The 25,674-nt window shown below is 44.1% G+C and overlaps 1 protein-coding gene and 2 long non-coding RNA genes across 3 annotated transcripts; 2 read left to right on the forward strand and 1 right to left on the reverse strand.

Moving 5' to 3' along the window:
* The first annotated feature begins 1,176 nt into the window (after nucleotides 1-1,176).
* Nucleotides 1,177-7,017, forward strand: LOC131104820 (uncharacterized). The gene has a single exon (XM_058052376.1). The coding sequence runs from the start codon at nucleotides 1,177-1,179 to the stop codon at nucleotides 6,967-6,969; it is 5,793 nt and encodes a 1,930-aa protein (XP_057908359.1). The 3' UTR covers nucleotides 6,970-7,017.
* Nucleotides 7,018-19,050: 12,033 nt separating this feature from the next.
* On the forward strand, nucleotides 19,051-19,988 carry LOC131113648 (uncharacterized). The gene is made up of 3 exons (XR_009121517.1): nucleotides 19,051-19,298; nucleotides 19,420-19,507; nucleotides 19,875-19,988. It is a non-coding gene; the product is annotated as an uncharacterized LOC131113648 (long non-coding RNA).
* A 498-nt stretch (nucleotides 19,989-20,486) lies between these two features.
* LOC131113659 (uncharacterized) lies at nucleotides 20,487-23,602 on the reverse strand. Its single transcript, XR_009121519.1, has 6 exons — nucleotides 23,341-23,602; nucleotides 22,441-22,535; nucleotides 22,058-22,203; nucleotides 21,834-21,940; nucleotides 21,585-21,745; nucleotides 20,487-21,444 (listed from the first exon to the last, which is right to left on the reverse strand). It is a non-coding gene; the product is annotated as an uncharacterized LOC131113659 (long non-coding RNA).
* Between the last annotated feature and the right edge of the window lie 2,072 nt (nucleotides 23,603-25,674).

Genomic DNA, 25,674 nt, shown 5'->3' on the forward strand with positions numbered 1-25,674 from the left:
TTTAGCAAGTACAGCACATGCATTTTTACGGTCTGTCAAAGTAGTTGTGCCATAATTTGTGATGCTGGTCAGTATTGTCTGGTGGATTCACACTCGCGCAGCTGTAATGGCATGGTGTGCAGTGATGGAACCAGTGTTGTTCTGTGTTTTGTTAGTCTCGATGATCTTGCTAATCACATTAGCAATTTGGCTGCAGGTTTTGGTGGAACAGAGAAACTTTTTGAGATAGCTGGTATTGTTGTGACTGTTGTAGCTGATAGAAAACGTCACTTGGAGGAGACTGATGTCTCCAAAAAGTTAAAAATGGCTGACATTTCTAGTACATGTGCATCTGATGTCGAAGTAGTCAGTGTTGTTACCACACAGCATGCCTTTTGTCCAATGCTTCAAAATGACTCCCAAGATGTGTGCCAACTTTTGAATATAGATTGTGAAGTTAAAACTGTGCCTGTCAATTTGCGTGTTGGACCCTTGGGAGCTCCCTGTAAAAAGGAGAGCATTGTTGCTGACGGCAACTGTTTTTTCCGTGCCATATCACAAGCGGTGAGTGGCACACAGAAAAATCACAGGAGAATTAGACTCCATGTGGTTAAACATATGGAAAAGCACTGTGAAGATTACGAGAAGCTTCTCAGGAGTGAGTACAGTTGTTTGGCAGAATATATTAGTGTTTCCAAAATGAAATATGTCAATAGCTGGGCAACAGAGGTGGAAATTCAGGCTGCAGCGAATAGTTTAGGAATAAATATCTTTACTTTTTACTCTGATCGTTGGTTGAGATATAGCTCAACGTCAGAATCCAGTTGCGGGATTTATTTGGACAACTCGAGTGGTAATCACTACGAGTGTGTGACATGTGTCAATGAGGGCCTGTTAGGAAGTTGCTTTGGCATTTGTCAGAATATTACATCTCAGGTCAGTCAGTATGGTACCAGGTCACATCAGCATCACGTAATTTGCGCTGATAGTGAAGTAGCAGTTAGTTTGAATGATGTTGTTGAAACAGGCAAAGAAAAACATCAGTCCTTGGTTCCACTTGTAAGCCCATCCAAATATATTAAAAAGAAGAGGGCACTGGCCCAAAGATCCAAATATGTAGCAGAAATGTTGGAAAGGGAGAAGAAGATAACAACGAGTGTAAAAAAATACAAAGAACATGCTGTCTTTAGGCAGAGAATGAAGTCAAGGAGTGTAGCAAAATATAGAAGTGATGTAGTGCATCAAAACATAGTTAAAACATCTAGCATCACAAAGTATAGAAGTGACAGCTTGCACAGGGACAGAGTCAAGACACGTAGTATCCAAAAGTATAAAAGTGACAGCTTGCACAGGGACAGAGTCAAGACACGTAGCGTCCAGAAGTATGAAAGTGACAGCTTGCACAGGGACAGAGTCAAGACACGTAGCGTCCAGAAGTATGAAAGTGACAGCTTGCACAGGGACAGAGTCAAGACACGTAGCGTCCAGAAGTATGAAAGTGACAGCTTGCACAGGGAAAGAGTAAAGACGCGTAGCGTTCAGAAGTATGAAAGTGACCGCTTGCACAGGGAAAGAGTCAAGGCGCAGAGCGTCAAAAAATATAAAGTAGATACCACGCACCAGGCCATTGTCAAACTTGCCAGTATACAGAAGTATCACAGTAACTTAGAGCACAAAATGCGTGTAATGGCAGATGTGAAGGTTCGAAGGCATGCTGCAAAGTTGCGAGAGGAAGAATTCAATGTTGTTGTAGAGAATTTTTTAGAGAAGGTGAAGAATGGGCCCCAGTTTGTCTGCTGTGTGTGCCATAGGTTGATGTTTAAACATCAGGTCCTGCAGTGTCACAGAGAGCATTACAGCAAAAGTAGTGCAAGTGCTTCTCTTGTGAACATGTGCATTAATGAGCAGTATTTGCACAAATGTGATGTAGAGTGCACAGTACCATGTGTGTTGATGGAGTCTGGTAGAGAGCAGCTGTGGATTTGCTACAGTTGCCATTATAAACTTAGCAAAGGGGAATTCCCACCTGAATGTGTTGCAAATAATTTGAGTGTGGACCCGATTCCTCCTGAGCTGGCTTGCTTAAATAGCTTAGAGCAACACTTAATTGCGCTAAATATCCCCTTCATGAAAATGCTAGCTTTGCCTAAAGGGGGGCAAAATGGTGTCCATGGGCCTGTGACTTGTGTTCCGGCCAATGTTGTAGAAACGACAAATTTGTTGCCACGGTCCAATATGGAAGGCTCTATGCTCCGTGTCAAGCTCAAAAGAAAGTTAACTTACAAAGGACACTACGAGTACCATTTTGTAGACAGCATGCACATTCGAGAAGCGCTGAGGTATTTAAAAGAGTCAAATGTGCATTATGAAGATATAGAGTACAACGAGGAGTGGGTCAATGACTTTTGTAGGGAACCTGATGCCTCTCAGGTGGAGGACAGTGTTCCTGCTGTAGATGTCACACCGCCTCTAGATACAGAAGATGAACAGCTCCATGATAGACAGCAACACTGCATGTTTCAGGACACATGTTTAATGCCAGTTGACATTGGTCAGGAAGTGTTGGATCAGTACTATGACAATATATTGAATGTGGCTCCGGCAGAAGGCAATAATCCTGTGAGGTTGCTCTCTGACCATTCAAATGAAGCTAGATGTTTCCCTGTGTTGTTTCCACGTGGCCGTTTTACATTTCATGATACACGGCAATATAGACTGACTGCATCTAGATATTTTAATAATCGTGTCATGCATGCTGATAAGAGGTTTGGGCAGAATGTGGAATACATATTCTATGCCCAGTATTTGTGTGAACTTCTGCAGGTAGTGTCAAGCATTTCCATTGCTTTACGCAAAGGAATTGCTGGTTTGGTGGCAAAAATGGCCAAGGATTTGTTGACCAACGATGAGTCGTTAAAGACATTGTTGGAATGTGACCAGGGCTATCGTTTTTTGAAGCCCATCAGAGGCACTCCAGCCTTTTGGCAGAGTACGCAGCGCGATATTTTGGCGTGTGTGCGTCAGCTTGGTGTTCCCACGTGGTTTTGCTCCTTTTCGTCTGCAGATTTACGGTGGCAAAACTTGTTAGACTGTGCTTTGAGACAAGAGGGAAGAACGCAAACAGCTGCAGAGTTGGAGTGGGCTGATAGGTGCGACTTGTTGCGACGCAATCCTGTGACCGCTGCACGTATGTTTGATTTCCGGTGGCATGTTTTTCTGAAAGAGGTGATAATGTCTTTGAGCCAACCGATTGGCAAAGTTGTGGACTATTTTTACCGGGTCGAGTTTCAACAGCGTGGTTCTCCACATGTCCACTGTTTGTTCTGGGTAGACAAAGCCCCGAAGATTGATGTAAACACTGATGAGGAAGTTACTGACTTTATTGATAGATACGTCACCTGTGAATTGCAGACACAGGATGAAGTATTGTCAGACACGGTGTCTTCTGTGCAGCAGCATTCAAAGCGACATTCCAAAACATGTAAAAAGAAAAATACCACGTGTCGTTTTGGTTTTCCTAAACCTGTGTCTGGCCGAACATTTATTAGCCGTCAGTTTGAGGGACAGGGAGACAAAACGTGCAGTTGCCAGGGTAGCCAAACTGGCATTAAAACATGCACATGTCCGAAAGTCTCCAAAAATTCTGTAGACATGAAAGCAGAAGAGGCATCAGAAATCATAAAATCCATAAAAACAGCCCTGGCTGACGAGAACCACACTTATCAAAGTGTGGAACATTTGTTCCATAGTCTGGGTATAACCCAAGAAATTTTTGAGACTGCACACCGCCGCTTGGGTCGGCGTACAGAGGTCATAATAAGGCGCCAAATAAACGAAATTTGGATCAATCCGTACAGCAAACCTCTGCTGAAATGCTGGAATGCAAACATGGACATCCAGTATGTAGTTGATGCATATGCCTGCGTAGTGTACATCATTTCGTACATTTCCAAAGCTGAAAGGGAGATTGGATTGCTGCTGAGTAATGCCCAGAAAGAAGCATCCAAACAGGCAAACGTCAGTGCCAAAGAGGCCTTAAAAAGTCTTGGCAGTGTGTACCTGCACAATAGAGACGTTTGTGCACAAGAGGCCGTTTACCGGCTGACAAATATGCACCTTAAAGAATGCTCACGTAAAGTTGTCTTTGTTCCAACAGGGGACAATGTAGTTAAAATGAGTTTACCTGTCAGTGTCTTGCGACAAAAAGCGGCATCAGCGGAACTAACAACAGAGGACATGTGGATGACCAGCATTGTTGATCGCTATAAAAATCGACCAAATAACAACACCTTTAATGACATGTGCTTGGCGCAATTTGCATCCGAATACCGTCTTGTCACCAAAAACGAAAGGCCGAAATCCAAAATAGAACTGAAAAATAATTACGGACATGTGACCAAACGTACACGGACCAAACCTGCCGTAGTACGCTCCGCGTCTTTTTCCCAAACAAAAAACCCAGAGTTATACTATCGTAGCCTTTTGCAGTTGTATCTGCCATACCGGGTGGATTTGCAGTTAAGACCTGCCAACTGCCCAACATTTGAAGAGTTTTACAACAACGGTGCAATCAGATTAAATGACGGGTCGATGCATTCTGTCCGATCCATCGTGGATGTAAATCAACAACACTTTGACAGTAGCGGGGATGAACTGGACAGCATCCAAAGATCTATTGATCACAGCGGTGTTGCTGAGGATGCGTGGTGTCTGTTGTGTCCCGAACAAGAATTAGAACGGCTACAGTGTGAAGAAGAGCGCCAGAAAAAACATCAATTAGTAGAAGAAGAGGCAGAAATAATACCTGATTTGGCAAATGAAAATAGACCAGCTCTAAATATCCAAAAACAAAACTCATTGAGTCGAAATGATGGCTTGGCATTGATCCGCTCCCTAAATAATACTCAAATGGACATTTTTTACAAAGTTAGACAGTGGTGCCTCGAGAAAGTAGGTGGGAGAAAACCCGAGCCATTACATTTATTTATCACAGGTGGTGCCGGGACAGGAAAAAGCCACCTAATTAAAGCCATCCATTATGAGGCTACCAGGTTGTTGTCAACAATGTGTCGGCAACCCGACAACATTTCTGTATGTCTGACGGCTCCGACAGGTATTGCTGCGTACAACCTGAATGCCACAACCATCCACAGCACCTTGAGCATCGGCAAGGATACCCGTTTGCCTTACACACCACTGGGTGAGGAAACGGTGAATTCCTTGCGTGCCAAGTTTGCGGACCTCCAAATTTTGATAATCGACGAAATATCAATGGTAGATCACAAGTTGTTGACATACATTCATGGTAGGTTGCGACAGATCAAACAAACTGGAGACTATGCTGCTTTCGGCAACGTCAGCATCATTGCAGTAGGTGATTTCTACCAGTTGCCGCCAGTCAAGGGAAAACCTCTCTACGTCGAAGATGCCACTTTTAACTTGTGGACCAGTCTCTTTCGTGTGGTCGAACTCACAACGATTGTGCGTCAAAAAGATAATGTATTTGCAGCATTGCTAAATAGACTACGCAAACAGCCAAAAGGCGCGCCGTTGTTAGAAACAGATGTCGCACTTCTAAAGCAGCGGGAAACAGGTGAAGTCAGCACCGCATTACACATTTTCCCAACCAATCGTCAAGTTAATGAATACAACTTAAACCAGCTTTTCAAAATATGCCCGCAGTACACAACAGTGAAAGCTCAGGATTACAGCCATAACAAAAAATCAGGAAAATTAGAAAAAAAAGTAGGGCACCACAGCAAAGTTTACAACACGTGTTTAGAGGAAACTCTGCACATCGCTAAAGATGCACGTGTAATGCTGTGCAAAAACATCGATATTGAAGACGGCTTAGTTAACGGGGTTTGTGGCACCGTCTGTGACATAGATATCCAAAAGGATGACACATTTCCCAGTAGGATCTATGTTAAATTTGATGATGACAAAGTAGGCAGACAAAGGCGCGCACAAACAGTTAGTGAATCGATCACACGAAAAGGCAGTACATTTATTGTGCCAGAGGAAGAAAAAGTAACTAAAAGTGGTGGCATGCGTCACCAGTTCCCTCTGAAGCTCGCTTGGGCTTGCACGGTACATAAAGTCCAGGGTGTTACCGTGAGCAATGCAGTTGTGTGTCTGGACAGGGTGTTTGCCGCAGGGCAGGCATATGTAGCCTTAAGCCGGGTCACAGGTTTAACCGGTTTGATTATTCAGGACTTCGATGAAACAAAAATATATTGTAATGATGCCATTAAGGATGCTGTAGGAAGGATGCCCCCATTTTTGACAGAAAGTGAAACACCACACAATGTACAACCACCACATTTCACAATTTACTTGATGAATGTCCAAAATTTGACAAAACATGCGTCAGATTTGGCAGCATGTACACAGCACCTGCAGCCTAACTGCATCGCTGTGACGGAAACGTGGCTGCCAACGGCATGTACACCCAGCAGTGTAACCATTCCTGGGTACTATTTCCATAGCCAACCACGATGTTTGTCTTACTCCAGCAGTAACCCTGCTTTGGTAGAATTACAAGGGCAACAGCATGGCGGAGTTGGCATGTACATTGCAGACCACCTGCACTGTAGTGTTGTCTCCGCCCCAAACTTCAACTTGGAAGTTTTACTGGTGAACTGCTCCGCACCCAGTGTGTTAATAGCAGTTGTGTATCGACCACCGTCCTATCCAATGGCGTTGTTTCAAGGTCACCTTGGCACGCTGCTGGATTGGTTGCACCAGAAGTACGCCAGCGTTGTCATACTGGGAGATTTTAATGAAAATTTGTTAAAATCTTCCACTATCAGCACATTCATGGCTAGGAAAGGGTTCTGCCAGTCAGTCAAACATCCTACCACAGAAAAGGGTACATTAATTGACCATGTATATGTCAAAACATCACACTTTGATGTAGAATCGGTTGTGATGCCCACCTATTTCAGTGATCATGAAGGGATTTTGTGCTCTTTTAAACGCCAAATTTAAAACGCGCACACACAGGCACACACACACACGTTCCACTTCAGCATTCTTCTGGCAGACTTATAGTGTGTAAAATGGGTTCAGGTGGTCTCACATGTTTAGCCAGTGGACAATTTACAAGCCACGAGTTTGCTCTTCCGAGAACGGTGGATTGTATTTGTCAATCACTGAATAAAAGTGAAACCACAGTGAAACTATTTGCCTTTTCTGAAAACAAACTGGTTATTTGTCAAACCAGTAAATGAACATGTACATATTGTAAACATGTACATATTGTAAATATTTTATATTTATATAATATTTAAATAGTGTACATATTATATGTAAATATGTAAATATGTAAATATGTAAATATGAAATATGAAATATGTAAATATGAAATATGTAAATATGAAATATGTAAATATGTATATAGTACCTGATGAAATGATCCCAGTGCTGCCTCACTCACCTGTCCTCTTGTCTTGATAGTTACCGCCTGTCTGCCTTAAAGTTAAATGCTAAAGGGATTCAAACCTTTCAGAACTTTTCGAGTAGAGAAATTGTATTAGTCATGCACTGGCGCAAAATTCAACACTGCCCAAAATTAAGATTCAAAGGGATTAAAACTAAGACTTTTCTGAACACATAGTTGGTATTTTTCTAACAGTGGACAATTTACAATCCGCGAGTTTACTCTTCCGAGAACGGTGGATTGTGTTTGTCAATCACTGACGAAAAATACGTTTTTTTCAGACGCGGTAATGCAAACAATGAGGGCTATGTAAATATGTAAATGAATATGTGAATATGTAAATATGTGAATATGTGAATATGTAAATATGTAAATATGTAAATATGTAAATATGTAAATATGTAAATATGTAAATATGTAAACATGTGAATATGTGAACATGTGAATGTATATTGTGACTAACCTCTGCTCTTCTCTTTCTAGTTTCCGCCTGTCTTCAGTTCCACACACATCTTTATATTAAACATAGTAGAAGTGCATATGTATATTGACATAGTCGCAGTAGAAGTACATGCGTATATTAGTTAACATAGTAACAGTAGAATAGCATAGAAGTAAAACTAAGTGCATCATACCAACTATTATAATAGCAATGTAGTCGTTTGCATGCATGTGAGTTTTCATCAACAGGACAAGACCCCTCTGACGGTGTGAGTGTCCTCTGACAACTGCTGCATATGGTAAGATATGGAGCTGTTTTCACTATTCATATTGGTCAAATTCTGTTAATGTGTGAAACACTTGCCTTTTTTGCCACTTGACATTTTACTAATGTGATTTCTCCCGAAACGTAAACCAAGCTGCAGACCACAAATACAACTTTGCTTGGTAAATAAAATACATCTTGAAATGTTGCCAGTCACATAAAAACACAATTTTTGACCAAGTAGCTTTAATTAGCTGGAAGTTGGAAACACCTCCACTATGCTAAATGGGACACAGAATCTTACACGAGTTTATGTTCTGCAGGGGAAAAATGTTAACCTGTTAACCAAAATGTATGGGGGCCTTGTGCTTGTGCTACTAAAATTATACATAGAATGCCATGGTACTTGTAGTTAAAAAAAAAACCTTCCTCATGCTGTCTTCTTTGACCTTTTTATATGATCATAGCAAGTTTACTAACGCATTTGTTTCACGCTTTGTCTGACCTGTAGTGAATGCTGGCTGCTTCCAGAGGAGGTCCCACTGTTGCACCTTGACATCCACCCATTGATGACTGGATAGGATACTGATGATTCCGGAAACTGGTCATCGTGGGACTGCAACTGCTGATCCTTTCCTCCACCCATTCTTAACCCTCTGTCCATTCTTCACCACTGTCTACCTACCATCTCTCCCTGTCATCCCTCTCAACCCAACCGGTCGAGACAGAAGGCCGCCCCATAGAGCCTGGGTTCTGTCCAAGGTTTCTCAAAGAGTTTTTCCTTGCCTCCGTTGCCAAGTGCTTGCTCGTGTGGGGTTCAGTTGGGTCTCTTTCTAGATAACTTCCAAATGATGATTTGAATTGGCAATATATAAAATAAATTGGCTGGACATAAACCTCTCCTTAAGGGCATTGGTTTTGACTGTATATATGAGGTACATACTTCTCTTGTGCACACACACCAACAATTATGACAATATATATATATATATAGATGAAAAAATTTAATGTCCAATTTAATATCTACATATTGTATCCAGACCATGAGGCAAATGTGTGCTGTTATTAAAGTAATTATCCAAAACCAAAATTTGTGTGTATTTATATTTGCAAAGTAAAATTGATGTTGATGAAAAATTGACTGTAAATGGTTGTCTATATGTGCCCTGCCATGGGCTGGGATCAGTCCAGGATGTACCCCACCTCTCTGCGAAATATAGCTGGGATTGGTTCCAGCACATCTATGACCCATGTGGAGGATGAACAGCATAGAAGATGGATGGTATAATGATGAATGTCAACATAATTGTGTCCATACTTGCCTGTGTGGAAGGGTGTTACGACAGATATTGACAACTCTTTCAAAGGTGGGTATGTGGTCATGTCCTGTTTGATGTCACAGCTCCCTAAAAGTCTCGGGCCAGACAGACCATGTAAAATGTAGTTATACTTTTCCAGAGGTTGGTGGCGCTATACAGTCTAAGGTGGGTACATGGTCATGTCCTGTCGGTGCCACCATAGAAAAAATCAGACCATATAAAATGGAGTTATACAATTTAAACAGTTGGTGGCGCTATATGTACACAGTCAGACTGATTTGGAAACGATCTGACCATGTGGAAGTTATGGCAGATGTACATCTCTGCCTGTTGGTGGCGCTATACAGTCTATGTACACACACAGTCATAGACCGGAGGGTACCCCACACCACCAGAAAAAATGTGGGACCGATCCGACCATGTGGAAGGAAGTTACAGCTGATATACATTTCCACCAGTTGGTGGCGCTATACAGTCTATGTACACACAGTATAACAGACCAGAGATTGACCCAACACACCAAAAAAAATTTCAAGACAATCTGACCATGAATCAGGAAGTTACGGCAGATATACATTTCCACCAGTTGGTGGCGCTGTGTTTTGAACATGGGTTCTGGAGCGTTAGGTGCGTCCTGTCATGATAGACGTCTCCACCGAAAATCATAGTGATACGTGCCACGGGTGGCGAGGGATAATGAATTGAAACTTCTAGGTGGCGCTAGTGTGTCAATTTAGATTGGTGTCACATGGGAGCACCACCAGGGCGCTCAGGCCTGGATTCTGACCTTACGTGTAAGATTTCAGCAGCCTGTGACCTTCTGCGGGCAAAATATGAGCCTTCGATGGTCAATGGCGAAGGCTGACCATTCGCCGTGGCCACGCCCACCACATGTGCTTTACACACATCACAGTCCATCAACTGACATCATCAGTCTGTCAGTCAAACTGTGTATTGACTTTGATGTACATTGCTTCAAGGCAAGGACAGACACCAGGCAGGGCCAGATAAGGTAAAAGTTGAGGTTAAAGTAAAAGTTTGGTGGCGTGCCACGCCCACATCCTAAGTAGCAGCCCAAAATCCTTCGCAATTTAACGTGGGCCATCCGTCTAGTGTCCGTTGATGCTACAACAAACTCATTCAATCAAACCCTCTAGGAGGAGTTTGTCGAGATACGACCCCTACATCCTCCCCCAAATGGCGGCCGCCACCTAAAATGGCCGACTTCCTGTTGGTTTTTGAACATGGGTTCTTGAGACTTTTTTGTGCGTCCTGTCACGAGTGATGTCTCCTCCGAAAATCATGCCCATACGTGCAACGGGAGGCGAGGGATAATTATTTTAAAACTTGTAGGTGGCGCTAGTGAGTCAATTTGGCTTGGTTTCAAATGGGGGCCCCACCAGGGCCCTCAGGCCTGGAATCTGCCCCCCCTTATGAGTTTTCAAGCACATGCGACCTTCTGCGGGCGAATGATGACCCTTTCTTTGTAAACGGCGAGGCCTGAGCATTCGCCGCCAGGCCACGCCCACCACGTGCGCTTTTCCTGCATCATGCTCCATCAACAGGCTTCACCAGGCTGTCAGGCAGTGACCTTGTGACCTCGGTGTTCATCTGATGAATCTCCTGCCAGAAAAGGCCTCATGTAGATGACACGCCTTTAGCCTGTCGCCAATAGGTGGCGCTGCGACGAAATCAGGAAGTGACCTACGGGGACGTTCGGGGCGGGGCCATGATCACATGTACCAAGTATGATGAAGATCTGACCACGTGGAGCCAAGTTATTCACGTCTACAGTTACGCTCAGCGTGCAAGGCCCGGACAGATGAAAAAGGGCAAAATTTGGGGGCGTGCCACGCCCACATCGTACGGAATATCCCAAAATCCTTCGCAATTTAACGTCGGCCATCCGTCTAGTGTCCGTTGATGCAACAACGGACTCATTCGGTCAAACACCCTAGGAGGAGTTCGTCGAGATACGACCCCAACTTCTGGCCCGAAAAAGGCCGGCGCCATCCAAAATGGCCGACTTCCTGTTCGTTTTCCAATATGGGTTCTTGAGACTTTTTGGTTCGTCCTGTCACGATAGACGTCTCCACCAAGTTTCGTGACGATCGGTGAAACTGGTGGCGGGGGCTAATTTTTTTTAAAATTCAAGGTGGCGCTAGAGAGGCAATTTTGGAACATTATATTTGAAACCCATAAAATATCAAATTTTTCGCCAGACCTGATGCGCTCGCCAAATTTGGTGAGTTTTCGGGCATGTTCAGGCCCTCAAAAAGGCCGTCATTTCGTCAGAATAATAATAATAATAATAATAATAATAATAAACATTACGATTACAATAGGGCTTTCGCACTGGTCAGTGCTCGAGCCCTAATAATAAACATTACGATTACAATAGGGCTTTCGCACTGGTCAGTGCTCGAGCCCTAATAAAAAGAAACGGAACGATTACAATAGGGCTTTCGCACTGGTCAGTGCTCGAGCCCTAATAATTAAAACTGCAAGCAGTGATGAGCGGGCTCGAGCACCCCGACGCGGTCGGGGGTATGCGCGGGTCGGTGGTACGCGCAGGTCGGGGGCGCGCGCGTGTCCGGACGGGCGCGCGGACGCGCCGTACGAAAAACCGCGGCGATGGGATAAGCGGTAAGGGAGTTACGGCACTTGCAATTTTCCGCCAGGAGGGGGCGACGCCGGCGGCGAGGCGGGTGCGTGGTCACGTCCCGTCCGGCGCCCCGAACCGCCATAAAAAAATTGCGACGATCGGACCGTGCGGTAGGTACTTGCGGCGAATATACGTTTCCGCCTGTGGGTGGCGCTATACAGTCTATGCGCCCACACGGTAACGGACCGGAGGGTACCCAGAACCACCAGAAAAAATTAGGTGCCGATCAAACCGTGCAGAAGGAAGTTACGGCTGATATACATTTCCACCAGTTGGTGGCGCTATAGCGTATGTACACACACTGTCATAGACCAGAGGGTACCCCAAACCACCAGAAAAAAATTCAGGCAGATCCAACCATGTGGGAGAAAGTCACGGCAGATATACATTTCCACCAGTTGGTGGCGCTATGCAGTCTATGTACACACACAGTCATAGACCAGAGGGTACCCCAAACCACCAGAAAAAATTTGGGGCCGATGCGACCATGTGGAAGGAAGTTACAGCTGATATACATTTCCACCAGTTGGTGGCGCTATAGTGTATGCACACACACTGTCATAGAGCAGAGGGTACCCCAAACCACCAGAAAAAATTTGGGACCGATCCGACCATGTGGAAGGAAGTTACGGCAGATATACATTTTCACCAGTTGGGTGCGCTATAGAGTCTACGTACACACACAGTCACAGAGTGGAGGGTGACCCAACCCAGCAAAAAAAATTTGGTACCGATCCGACCATGTGGAAGGAAGATACGGCTGATATACATTTCCACCAGTTGGTGGCGCTATAGAGTCTATGTACACACAGTATAACAGACCAGAGATTGACCCAACCCAGCCAAAAAAATGTGGAGACGATCCGACCATGCATAAGGAAGTTACGGCAGATATACATTTTCGCCATTTGGTGGCGCTATACAGTCTATGTACACACACAGTCATAGACCAGAGGGTACCCCAAACCGCCAGAAAAAATTTGGGGCCGATCCGACCATGTGGAAGGAAGTTACAGCTGATGTACATTTCCACCAGTTGGTGGCGCTATAGAGTCTATGTACACACTGTATAACAGACCAGAGATTGACCCAACACACCAAAAAAAAAATTCAAGACAATCTGACCATGAATCAGGAAGTTACGGCAGATATACATTTCCACCAGTTGGTGGCGCTATAGAGTCTATATACACACACAGTCACAGACTGGAGGATGACCCAACCCACCCAAAAAAAATTGGAGACGATCCGACCATGTATAAGGAAGTTACGGCAGATATACATTTCCACCAGTTGGTGGCGCTGTGTTTTGAACATTGGTTCTGGAGCGTTAGGTGCGTCTTGTCATGATAGACGTCTCCACCGAAAATCATAGTGATACGTGCCACCGGTGGCGAGGGATAATGAATTGAAACTTCTAGGTGGCGCTAGTGTGTCAATTTAGATTGGTGTCACATGGGAGCACCACCAGGGCGCTCAGGCCTGGAATCTGACCTTACGTGTAAGATTTCAGCAGCCTGTGACCTTCTGCGGGCAAAATATGAGCCTTCGATGGTCAATGGCGAAGGCTGACCATTCGCCGTGGCCACGCCCACCACATGTGCTTTACACACATCATAGTCCATCAACTGACATCATCAGTCTGTCAGTCAAACTGTGTATTGACTTTGATGTACATTGCTTCAAGGCAAGGCCAGACACCAGACAGGGCCAGATAAGGTAAAAGTTAAGGTTAAAGTAAAAGTTTGCTGGCGTGCCACGCCCACATCCTACGGAGCAGCCCAAAATCCTTCGCAATTTAACGTGGGCCATCCGTCTAGTGTCCGTTGATGCTACAACGGACTCATTCAGTCAAACCCCCTAGGAGGAGTTCGTCGAGATACGACCCCTACATCCTCCCCCAAATGGCCGCCGCCACCTAAAATGGCGGACTTCCTGTTGGTTTTTGAACATGGGTTCTTGAGACTTTTTTGTGCGTCCTGTCACGAGTGATGTCTCCTCCGAAAATCATGCCCATACGTGCAACGGGAGGCGAGGGATAATTATTTTAAAACTTGTAGGTGGCGCTAGTGAGTCAATTTGGCTTGGTTTCAAATGGGGGCCCCACCAGGGCCCTCGGGCCTGGAATCTGCCCCCCCTTATGAGTTTTCAAGCACATGTGACCTTCTGCGGGCGAATGATGACCCTTTCTTTGTAAACGGCGAGGCCTGAGCATTCGCCGCCAGGCCACGCCCACCACGTGCGCTTTTCCTGCATCATGGTCCATCAACAGGCTTCACCAGGCTGTCAGGCAGTGACCTTGTGACCTCGGTGTTCATCTGATGAATCTCCTGCCAGAAAAGGCCTCATGTAGATCACACGCCTTTAGCCTGTCGCCAATAGGTGGCGCTGCGACGAAATCAGGAAGTGACCTACGGGGACCTTCGGGGCGGGGCCATGATCACATGTACCAAGTATCATGAAGATCTGACCACGTGGAGGCAAGTTATTCACGTCTACAGTTACGCTCAGCGTGCAAGGCCCGGACAGATGAAAAAGGGCAAAATTTGGGGGCGTGCCACGCCCACATCGTACGGAATATCCCAAAATCCTTCGCAATTTAACGTCGGCCATCCGTCTACTGTCCGTTGATGCAACAACGGACTCATTCGGTCAAACCCCCTAGGAGGAGTTCGTCGAGATACGACCCCAACTTCTGGCCCGAAAAAGGCCGGCGCCATCCAAAATGGCCGACTTCCTGTTCGTTTTCCAATATGGGTTCTTGAGACTTTTTGGTCCGTCCTGTCACGATAGACGTCTCCACCAAGTTTCGTGACGATCGGTGAAAATGGTGGCGGGGGCTAATTTTTTTTAAAATTCAAGGTGGCGCTAGAGAGGCAATTTTGGAACATTATATTTGAAACATATAAAATATAAAATTTTTCGCCAGACCTGATGCGCTCGGCAAATTTGGTGAGTTTTCGGGCATGTTGAGGCCCTCAAAATGGCGCTCATTTTGGGAGAAGAATAATAATAATAAAAAACATTACGATTACAATAGGGCTTTCGCACTGGTCAGTGCTCGAGCCCTAATAATAATAAAAAGAAACGGAACGATTACAATAGGGCTTTCGCACTGGTCAGTGCTCGAGCCCTAATAATAATAAAAAGAAACGGAACGATTACAATAGGGCTTTCGCACTGGTCAGTGCTCGAGCCCTAATAATTAAAACTGCAAGCAGTGATGAGCGGGCTCGAGCACCCCGACGCGGTCGGGGGTACGCGCGGGACGGGGGTACGCGCGGGTCGGGGGCGCGCGCGTGTCCGGACGGGCGCGCGGACGCGCCGTTCGAAAAACTGTGGCGATGGGATAAGCGGTAAGGGAGTTACGGCACTTGCAATTTTCCGCCAGGAGGGGGCGACGCCGGCGGCGAGGCGGGTGCGCGGTCACGTCCCGTCCGACGCCCCGAACCGCCATAAGAAAATTAGCGACGATCGGACCGTGCGGTAGGTACTTGCGGCGGATATACGTTTCCGCCTGTGGGTGGCGCTATACAGTCTATGCGCCCACACGGTAACGGACCGGAGGGTACCCCGAACCACCAGAAAAAAATTAGGTGCCGATCCGACCGTGCGGAAGGAAGTTACGGCTGATATACATTTCCACCAGTTGGTGGCGCTATAGCGTATGTACACACACTGTCATAGACCAGAGGGTACCCCGAACCACCGGAAAAAAATTCGGGCAGATCCGACCATGTGGGAGGAAGTTACGGCAGATATACATTTCCACCAGTTGGTGGCGCTATAGAGTCTATGGACACGCAGATTGAAAGAGTGGAGGGTGACCCGACCGACCAAAAAAAAATTTAGAGACTATCCGACCATGTGGAAGGAAGTTACAGCTATATACATTTCCACCAGTTGGTGGCGCTATAGAGTCTATGTACACACACAGTCATAGACCAGACGGTACCCCAAACCACCAGAAAAAATTTGGGACCGATCCGACCATGCATAAGGAAGTTACGGCAGATATACATTTTCACCAGTTGGTGGCGCTATAGAGTCTATGTACACACACAGTCATAGACCAGAGGGTACCCCAAACCACCAGAAAAAATTTGGGGCCGATCCGACCATGTGGAAGGAAGTAACAGCTGATGTACATTTCCACCAGTTGGTGGCGCTATACAGTCTATGTACACACAGTATAACAGACCAGAGATTGACCCAACACACCAAAAAAAATTTCAAGACAATCTGACCATGACTCAGGAAGTTACGGCAGATATACATTTCCACCAGTTGGTGGCGCTGTGTTTTGAACATGGGTTCTGGAGCGTTAGGTGCGTCCAGTCATGATAGACGTCTCCACCGAAAATCATAGTGATACGTGCCACGGGTGGCGAGGGATAATGAATTGAAACTTCTAGGTGGCGCTAGTGTGTCAATTTAGATTGGTGTCACATGGGAGCACCACCAGGGCGCTCAGGCCTGGATTCTGACCTTACGTGTAAGATTTCAGCAGCCTGTGACCTTCTGCGGGCAAAATATGAGCCTTCGATGGTCAATGGCGAAGGCTGACCATTCGCCGTGGCCACGCCCACCACATGTGCTTTACACACATCACAGTCCATCGACTGACATCATCAGTCTGTCAGTCAAACTGTGTATTGACTTTGATGTACATTGCTTCAAGGCAAGGCCAGACACCAGGCAGGGCCAGATAAGGTAAAAATTAAGGTTAAAGTAAAAGTTTGGTGGCGTGCCACGCCCACATCGTAAGTAGCAGCCCAAAATCCTTCGCAATTTAACGTGGGCCATCCGTCTAGTGTCCGTTGATGCTACAACGGACTCATTCGGTCAAACCCCCTAGGAGGAGTTCGTCGAGATACGACCCCTACATCCTCCCCCAAATGGCCGCCGCCACCTAAAATGGCCGACTTCTTGTTGGTTTTTGAACATGGGTTCTTGAGACTTTTTTGTGCGTCCTGTCACGAGTGACGTCTCCTCCGAAAATCATGCCCATACGTGCAACGGGTGGCGAGGGATAATTATTTTAAAACTTGTAGGTGGCGCTAGTGAGTCAATTTGGCTTGGTTTCAAATGGGGGCCCCACCAGGGCCCTCAGGCCTGGAATCTGCCCCCCCTTATGAGTTTTCAAGCACATGCGATCTTCTGCGGGCGAATGATGACCCTTTCTTTGTAAACGGCGAGGCCTGAGCATTCACCGCCAGGCCACGCCCACCACGTGCGCTTTTCCTGCATCATGGTCCATCAACAGGCTTCACCAGGCTGTCAGGCAGTGACCTTGTGACCTCGGTGTTCATCTGATGAATCTCCTGCCAGAAAAGGCCTCATGTAGATGACACGCCTTTAGCCTGTCGCCAATAGGTGGTGCTGCGACGAAATCAGGAAGTGACCTACGGGGACCTTCGGGGCGGGGCCATGATCACATGTACCAAGTATGATGAAGTCATACTTGTGCGCCAGTTGGTGGTGCTATAGAGTGTATGTACACGCAGTATAACAGACCAGAGATTGGGTCACCCGGGCAAAAAAAAATTGAGAACATATGCTACTTAAACCTTATTAAGTGTGTGAAATAGAAAAAAAGACTGGGTTTGTCAAATTAACCATGTTGTGGAATATCTAATGATGGATGCAAGCTAAAAACATTTAAACAAAGTCATGTACAAACAAAATAAAAAGTTTAATTATGTAAATTGAAATAACCATCAAAGTGAACAAATACAAAAGGCAAGAACACTATGATTTATCATTCAACAAACTTTTTTCCTGTTTATCCTCACAAGGGTTGCGGGGGCATGTACATACAGTCAAACAACCATTCACACACATTCATACCTATGGACAATTTGGAGTGGCCAATTAACCTAGCATGTTTTTGGAATGGGGGGGGGGGTTATTTCTGCCTTGGTCTCTTCTCCGGACGGGGTTTTTCGGGACATCTTCGCTGTCTTCCTGTTGTCGTTTCGTCGCCAGTCTGAGTCTCTGAGTCCCGCATGTCTGTTTATAGGAGAATTGATGAAATAACAGATGAGTGACATCTACTGGTGAAACGCTGGAACAACCATTGCATGAACGGCCATCAATCACGTAAATAATATCATCAGAATCATATGTTTTACTACACATAAAATGACAATATTGCAACATCAACACAATACATAAAATTTAATCTATTAAATATGAAATATCTCACCATTTCGTTCTTTCCCCTCCGCTGCGTCAACTCGTTGGTTGGCCTCTGCCAAGGCTTCTTTGAGTTGGCTGATGGTGTTTTTTTGTTTTTTTAATAGTTCAGCCCTTCTTTGCCTCTCGTCGACCTGTCTGGCAGCGAAACCCAGAAAAGTCTCGGCCAGCACGCAGCTTTGCGAAAATAGGTCCTCGCGGGACACACACTGGTCCTGGGACGAGTACTGTTAAAACAAACATATTATTAACAGTCATTGATAGTAACGCATGGTAACATGCAACACAATGTTTCATATGACAAAATGAAGTGTACATGGAGATCCACATGTACAATATCAAATGTTATTGTTAATATTATTGAACCGTAAAACTATAGAAACAATAAAATATAGTCTAGCTTCAGAATAATAATGATATTGAAAAGTAAAATCACAGAAATACTTACACACATCAGCCGGCATTTGGTTCTCAGAGCTTGCACCTGAGGGTTTGTGGCTCTGGGCGATTTCGCCGGGGAAGAAAAGTTTGCCATTCTAGAAACAAAAAGAGATGCATAATATGTGACGATGTCCACATTTACTTAAACATGAATTGCATTCATGGTCAAAATATGGGGAAAAATAGGAAAGCGCTTACCTTTCAGCTGCGTTCACGGTGATAGACAGAGGTAGGAAAAAATGATCGAATGACCTCTTTTATACGTAATTCTACGACGATGTGATGGGCGTGGAATTCTTGGACACTGGACAGTTGTCATGTATTATTGGATGCTCCAAATGTGGGCATGGCACAGCGGCAAACTGTTGTATTTGATTCTGGCGTTGTTTGAAGGTTCAAACGATGCATTCATGGCCCTTTGATCATCTGTTGGAATCTCAGAATGAAACACCTGTGCAGGCCGTCCGTTGCAGCAAAGACACCCGACAGTGTATAAATGGACATTTTGTCATACTGTCGAGACAGTTACATCGATATTACTGCTGCGAAGTAAGTACTTGATTATTTTCCTTTCTAATTAATTTATGTCTCAAATGAAGTGCATTTTACACGAATGCACGTAATGTTTGAGCAAATGTGGGTATATAACATGTGATGTATTTCTTTATAGAATGGCACATTTCTCGTCTCCTGCAAGGTTTATCAGCATAGATGACCCCGAGGTGGACTCCATCAGGAGCCAGTGCCAGGTGTTGAGTGTAAGTATTTGTAATTGCAATCGTAAATGTTTGTATTGTATTGACTGTTAACATGATAAAAATAAGAAACAATGTTATTTATATTGCATAACAAGATCGTGGTATTATATAAGAGCCAAATACGATGTCACTTGAATGAAGTGAGCATGTACCATTTTTGCATATGTGTATAAATTGTAGTAATGTATGAATCTTACAAAAATGTTGTTACTAAAACCAATTGCAAACAGTGTACTGTTACACAGTTAAGTATCATGCTCATTTGTTAATGTCTTCAGGTAAAGGTTGTAATAAGCTATTTAAAACACTGTCGTTAATGATAGCGTCTAGTATTGCAAATAATCTAATTTTTATTGTATTTGTGCAGTATTCATGCAGAGATCGCAGTGTGCCCAGGGTTGAATTAAATCAACAATGTGTGGAGGTGAGCCATGACATTATGGCCTATGTGACCAGGGAGATGGAGCAGAAGGAACGGGAGCAACTCGTGAGCAGGAGACAAAGGGCTGAAATTGCCAAATATAAATTTGGTCTCCAACAAGCTCTGCTAAGAGCTGAGGTGGCTGAGGCAACGTGTCTTTTTGTTGAAGATGGTGAGAAAGTTCATGCATAAATGTATTGTTTTCAATTTCTGATCTATTAATGTGGATTTGTGTGTATCACTAAAACTTGTGATGTTTTCAATATACAGAAAAAAGAGAATGTGGCACCCAAACCGGAGAAGAGGAGACAAGTGCCTCCCCCTAGATGTAAAGTGTGTATTTTTGTAAATTTTTTCATCGGTGTTTGTAAATTTGTTGGAAGTTATCGAAATAAATTATATATTAGACAATTTCTCTTGTTTTTTTTGCTCATCAACTACTACACAAACCTGCACACATAATATTCCACCTTTTAAAGGGAGACACTGGTGCCCACGTAATTCTGTAAAAATGGAAGTAAACACACACACACACATATATATATATATACAGTGTAATGGTGTTCCAAAACTACAATTTCAGCAAGTAGAAAATGAGATTATTGTTGAACAAAACAAATATGCAATATTTACTTGATGTCTTTAATGTCATAATGGACTATCAAATATAGAAAATATATAAAAATGAGTATCTAAAATGTATTTTCTCTTTAATCTACTTCAGTACTTCCTGTCAATATATGAAACAAGAGTGAATGCAGAGTTTCAGCACACCTGAAGATACACAGGTGCGTAGGAAGCAGGTGTAGCCAACAAAGTGTTCAAAAAGAGGTTCCTGCACACTGTGTTGCTCTCATTCATTAGTTTATTTAGGTAACGTTTCAGTCCGTTTGACCTTCATCAGAAATATTAGCTAGACCTAATATGTCTGATGAAGGTAGACCTAATATGCTAGACTTAATATGTCTGATGAAGGTAGCCCTAGTATGCTAGACTTAATATGTCTGATGAAGGTAGACCTAATATGCTAGACTTAATATGTCTGATGAAGATCCAACGGACCGAAACGTTACCTAACTAAAGTAATGAATGAGAGCCACACAGTGTGTGGGAACCTCTTGTTGTATATAATATATGAAACAAACCATGAAAAATTTTTTGACAAAAATATAAAATATAATATATCTACTAACAGAGTCTGAGAAATCTCTATTTGAAATATATAACCTCAGGGTACATCAACATGAGCATATGAGTATATGGCTGAAATGGATGCAGCATGTGGCTCAAATGCACAAAGAAGGACATTTTGATGACATTCTGACACTTATGGAAACATCAACACATGAACTTCTACACTTAGGGGGCTGTATGTAAGATTGTGGCTATTGTGGCTGTTGCTGTGCCTGCTCATCACATCTGTGCTTGAATTGTTGCTCTGACATCGCTTTTCCTTGCTGGAAACAAGGACATCAGTTTTGGTGTCCTTTCACCTCCCTTCTGGCACCTTCCTCTCCTGAAAGAGAGATATGAAAGAAGAGACAAAAGAACCAGTGACAACAAAAACTGAAGTGCATACTTAAGTATAACTGTGAAACATACAGTAGTTGTTTACAGTCCTTAATGTGTTTAACACAAAAAAATCCAAATACTCACCTGTGAGACATTAAACAAGGTAGGCCACCTGTGCTTCATGTCACTGATGCTCATTTGTATGTCGTATGTTCCTCTATGTGCAAAAGTTCTCCACATCAAGTCCTTAATGACTGGGCTGTCTCTCTTCTTTAATTGGTGATTAGTTGGTTTTGGTTCAGCTCCTGGAGGATAGCGAGGAAGAATACCACTTCACCACTGTTCCATGTTTTAAGGGAGCAAGGACATCTTAAATGAAGACAGGGTACTTACAGCCACATCCATAAATACTGTGCTTGACTTGGTAATGCTTGAGAAGCTCCCCTTTTGAAGTATCCTCCAATGTGCAGCGCCTACATTGCCAGGCCACGGGCCGCCACCTTAAAAAGGAGCATAAACAGTGTTAGGATGGTTTGTTTTTGAAAGGTTTTCATAAATCCAGATCCAGTAGTACTTTCTGGAACACCTCAAGACTGTATTAGAGGGGCGTTGGGTACCTCTTAAGATCCTTAAGAGTGCAGAGGATAGTGCTGCCCTCAATCACTATGCCGACATCAACTGACCCATCTTTCCGCAACAGGTAAATCGCCATCACTTCATCTGCCATCTGCTCTTGAATGCTGGTTGATCCATCCCCAGCATCCTGCAGACATTGTAAAGGCAGCTGTTAAATGCTCACGTTAAACGTGCATCTCACAAGACAAGTAGCACGTCCTGTCTTCTAATGTCCACAGCTGCTTTACACCATACAAAAAACAGCTCCATCTTGGTGTGCAGTAAAGATAAATTAACTGTAAATATAAATGTACTGCTGCTGTGCACTTCGAGATTACATTTGGCCAAACCTTGAAAATCATGAAAAGTACAGTCGTATACCAACCTCAAAGTCCTTGAAAAGGGCACTAGCATGTTCAGCAAGATGGTCAATAAGGAATCGGATGACAACGTCCCTTGTCTGCTCACGTTGGATTCCATCTGCCGGACAGAAACATTGAAGCAGTGCTTTGATTCACAGGAAAAACTTAAGTCTCAAACATTTCAATAGAATTTGCATGAGAGGGAAGTTTGTAAGTAGTGATGTCAGCAAAAAAACTAAAACCTAAAAATTTGCCAGGCGCATGAATATAAGTGGATATTGTGGTGCGGTGTGCAAAGGATGTGAGAGATTGAGGCACAGAAAATTAAGGAAGAAAAACCAAAAACTGTTTAAAGGGGCTGTATGTAAGATTGTGGCTATTGTGGCTGTTGCTGGAGTGAAATAAAAAACAATCTGTATTGCAACTAGCAGCAGGAACGAAGCGGTAGCATCTGTTGTCACAGTGATATCTGGTTCAGGCTTCTGTGGCTTAAGCGGGTAGGATGGACGACTATTTTGCTTCTTACTTTCAGTCACAGTAACTAAAAGCAGAGGTCATGTCACTCAGGTGCTGTGCTGGTTATTGTTTCACTTTCACCGCCCTGACATTGTGTCTGTGCGCTGTGCACCTACAGAAGGCTTGTTGTCACATCTTTATTTCAAATGAATATGTTTTCTTAGTCTCTGATGACAGACATATTGTGCGATATTTTATTTACTTGATGTGCATTTTGTACATACGTACAGCTCCTTTGAGAAAGAATGGAGGAAAGGATGAGTAATAAATAGGAGGGAGAGTCAGAAAAGATAAATGTCAGCTGTATGATGTGAACAGAGAATGGAGAGAAATGTGAATGAGACAGGTGGAATGATGACTATTGCAGGTAAGGTACAAATTTAATAGGTGGAGGATGGTTTTAATACCTGAAGTAGAATGTTCGTCTGTGCTTGAATTGTTGCTCTGACATCGCTTTTCCTTGCTGGAAACAAGGACATCAGTTTTGGTGTCCTTTCACCTCCCTTCTGGCACCTTCCTCTCCTGAAAGAGAGATATGAAAGAAGAGACAAAAGAACCAGTGACAACAAAAACTGAAGTGCATACTTAAGTATAACTGTGAAACATACAGTAGTTGTACTCATGAGGTCCTTTGTGGCCATTCAGGGCCAGCTAACAAACTGCTGATTGTAGATGTAACGCACAAATGTCAAACTTAATGACTGGGCTGTCTCTCTTCTTTAATTGGTGATTAGTTGGTTTTGGTTCAGCTCCTGGAGGATAGCGAGGAAGAATACCACTTCACCACTGTTCCATGTTTTAAGGGAGCAAGGACATCTTAAATGAAGACAGGGTACTTACAGCCACATCCATAAATACTGTGCTTGACTTGATAATGCTTGAGAAGCTCCCCTTTTGAAGTATCCTCCAATGTGCAGCGCCTACATTGCCAGGCCACGGGCCGCCACCTTAAAAAGGAGCATAAACAGTGTCAGGATGGTTTGTTTTTAAAAGTGCTGTCCAATTTCATGTACATCGTTTTTGGATTGCGTTTTAAATCCACAGTTCTAAAGAAAGAATTATAATGCACATTCATTCATGCATTCATTTTCGATTGCTCATCCTCACAAGGGTCGCGAGGGGTGCTGGAGCCTATCCCAGCTGTCTTCGGGCGTGATGCAGGGTACACCCTGGACTGGTGGCCAGCCAATCCCAGGGCACATATAGACAAACAACCATTACCACCCACATTCATACCTATGGACAATTTGAAGTGGCCAATTAACTTAGCATGTTTTTGGAATGTGGGAGGAAACCGTAGTACCCGGAGAAAACCCACGCATGCACGGGGAGAACATGCAAACTCCACACAGAGATGGCCGAGTGTAGAATTGAACTGGCATCTTTTAGCTGTGAGGTCTGCACGCTAATCACTCGCCTGCCAAAAATGCACATTGACATTAATTATATCTCCAAATATAATTACAGGAAAACATGCAGTAATTCATAATTCGAATTAATATTTCGTATATAAAACCATGAATAAATAATTTTAATGAATAATGTCGCCCATCTCTGTGTGGAGTTTGCATGTTCTCCCCGTGCATACGTGGGTTTTCTCCGGGTACTCCGGTTTCCTCCCACATTCCAAAAACATGCAAATTTAATTCCAAGTAGACTCCAGCACCCCCCGCGACCTTCGTGGGGGTGAGCGGTAGAAAACGAATGTTGAATACTCTTGTACTATAATTGTAATGAGCTCCGGAAGTACCTCGGCTGTTCCCACAAGAGCTTCCCATCGGAGCATATCGACATCACGTCATGTTACAAAAACAATGTAAAACTAAGCAAAACACGGCGTACACACATAAAGAGAGCGCGGTTAAAAGCTTAACTTTTTCGGTTCGATGGTCCGTTACCTGTTAAAGTATGTTCGCCCAACGAACCATGTTAGCTGAGCAATTTGGTGGCTAGCAAACATAGCTAAAGTTAGCTTACGCACAACAGAATAGCGGTGACATTAAAAAACAACACCCAGCGTATTTGAAGGAAGACGGGGTCGCTATTAGTTTAAAAATTGCAAGTGCTGTACTTACCGATGTATTGTCGTCCATATAACTTGCCGTGTTTCGATACCTTCGGGCTGTTGTGTTGCCGGAAACTGTACCATAGACCTCTCATAACTCCACCCCTTTGGCCGCGAAGGGGGCACGTCATGACGGTCTACGTCACCAAGCTTAAGCGCTGGACTTAAGCATTTATTTATGTAAGCGATTAAATGATTTTCAGAGGTTTTACTAAGTTAGTAAACTTTATTATTGTTATATTTAATAAGGCTCTGGGTCATTTTCTGAGTGTAGTGTTTTGTACATCATTCTAATCGGTCAGATCCGTTCGACAACCATTTGTTTACGTTTTATTCTGAAGCAGTGCGTTGCGGTGTGTGGAATGCATTGGAACATTTTGCTCTTTATGGAAAAGTGGTTGGCTCTTAAAAGAGCCGTTGTGGTGAATCTACTGCAGATTTGCAGCGATTTCTCGGCGGAAGTTGAGATAGAGCGTCTCATTTCCCCTCTCGTTGAGATGGCAACCGTCGGCAAGCAAGTCGTGGACAGAGACGTTCGAGTGCGGGATGCGCTTCATGCCGCGTTGTCGTAGGAAGCCGCCAAGGACTCGGTTAATCCTTTTCCTCGCATTGTCCAGTCCACGTCCTGTGGGTGCCGTCTGGTAACGCCAGTTCCAACGAGGCAAGATATCCGAAA

This window comes from Doryrhamphus excisus, chromosome 2 (assembly GCF_030265055.1).
Source record: "Doryrhamphus excisus isolate RoL2022-K1 chromosome 2, RoL_Dexc_1.0, whole genome shotgun sequence".
Taxonomy (NCBI): domain Eukaryota; kingdom Metazoa; phylum Chordata; class Actinopteri; order Syngnathiformes; family Syngnathidae; genus Doryrhamphus; species Doryrhamphus excisus.

Excerpts from the sequence above, each read along its gene's own strand:
- LOC131104820 (XM_058052376.1), top strand. The coding sequence starts at position 1,177 with ATGAAGTCAAGGAGTGTAGCAAAATATAGAAGTGATGTAGTGCATCAA.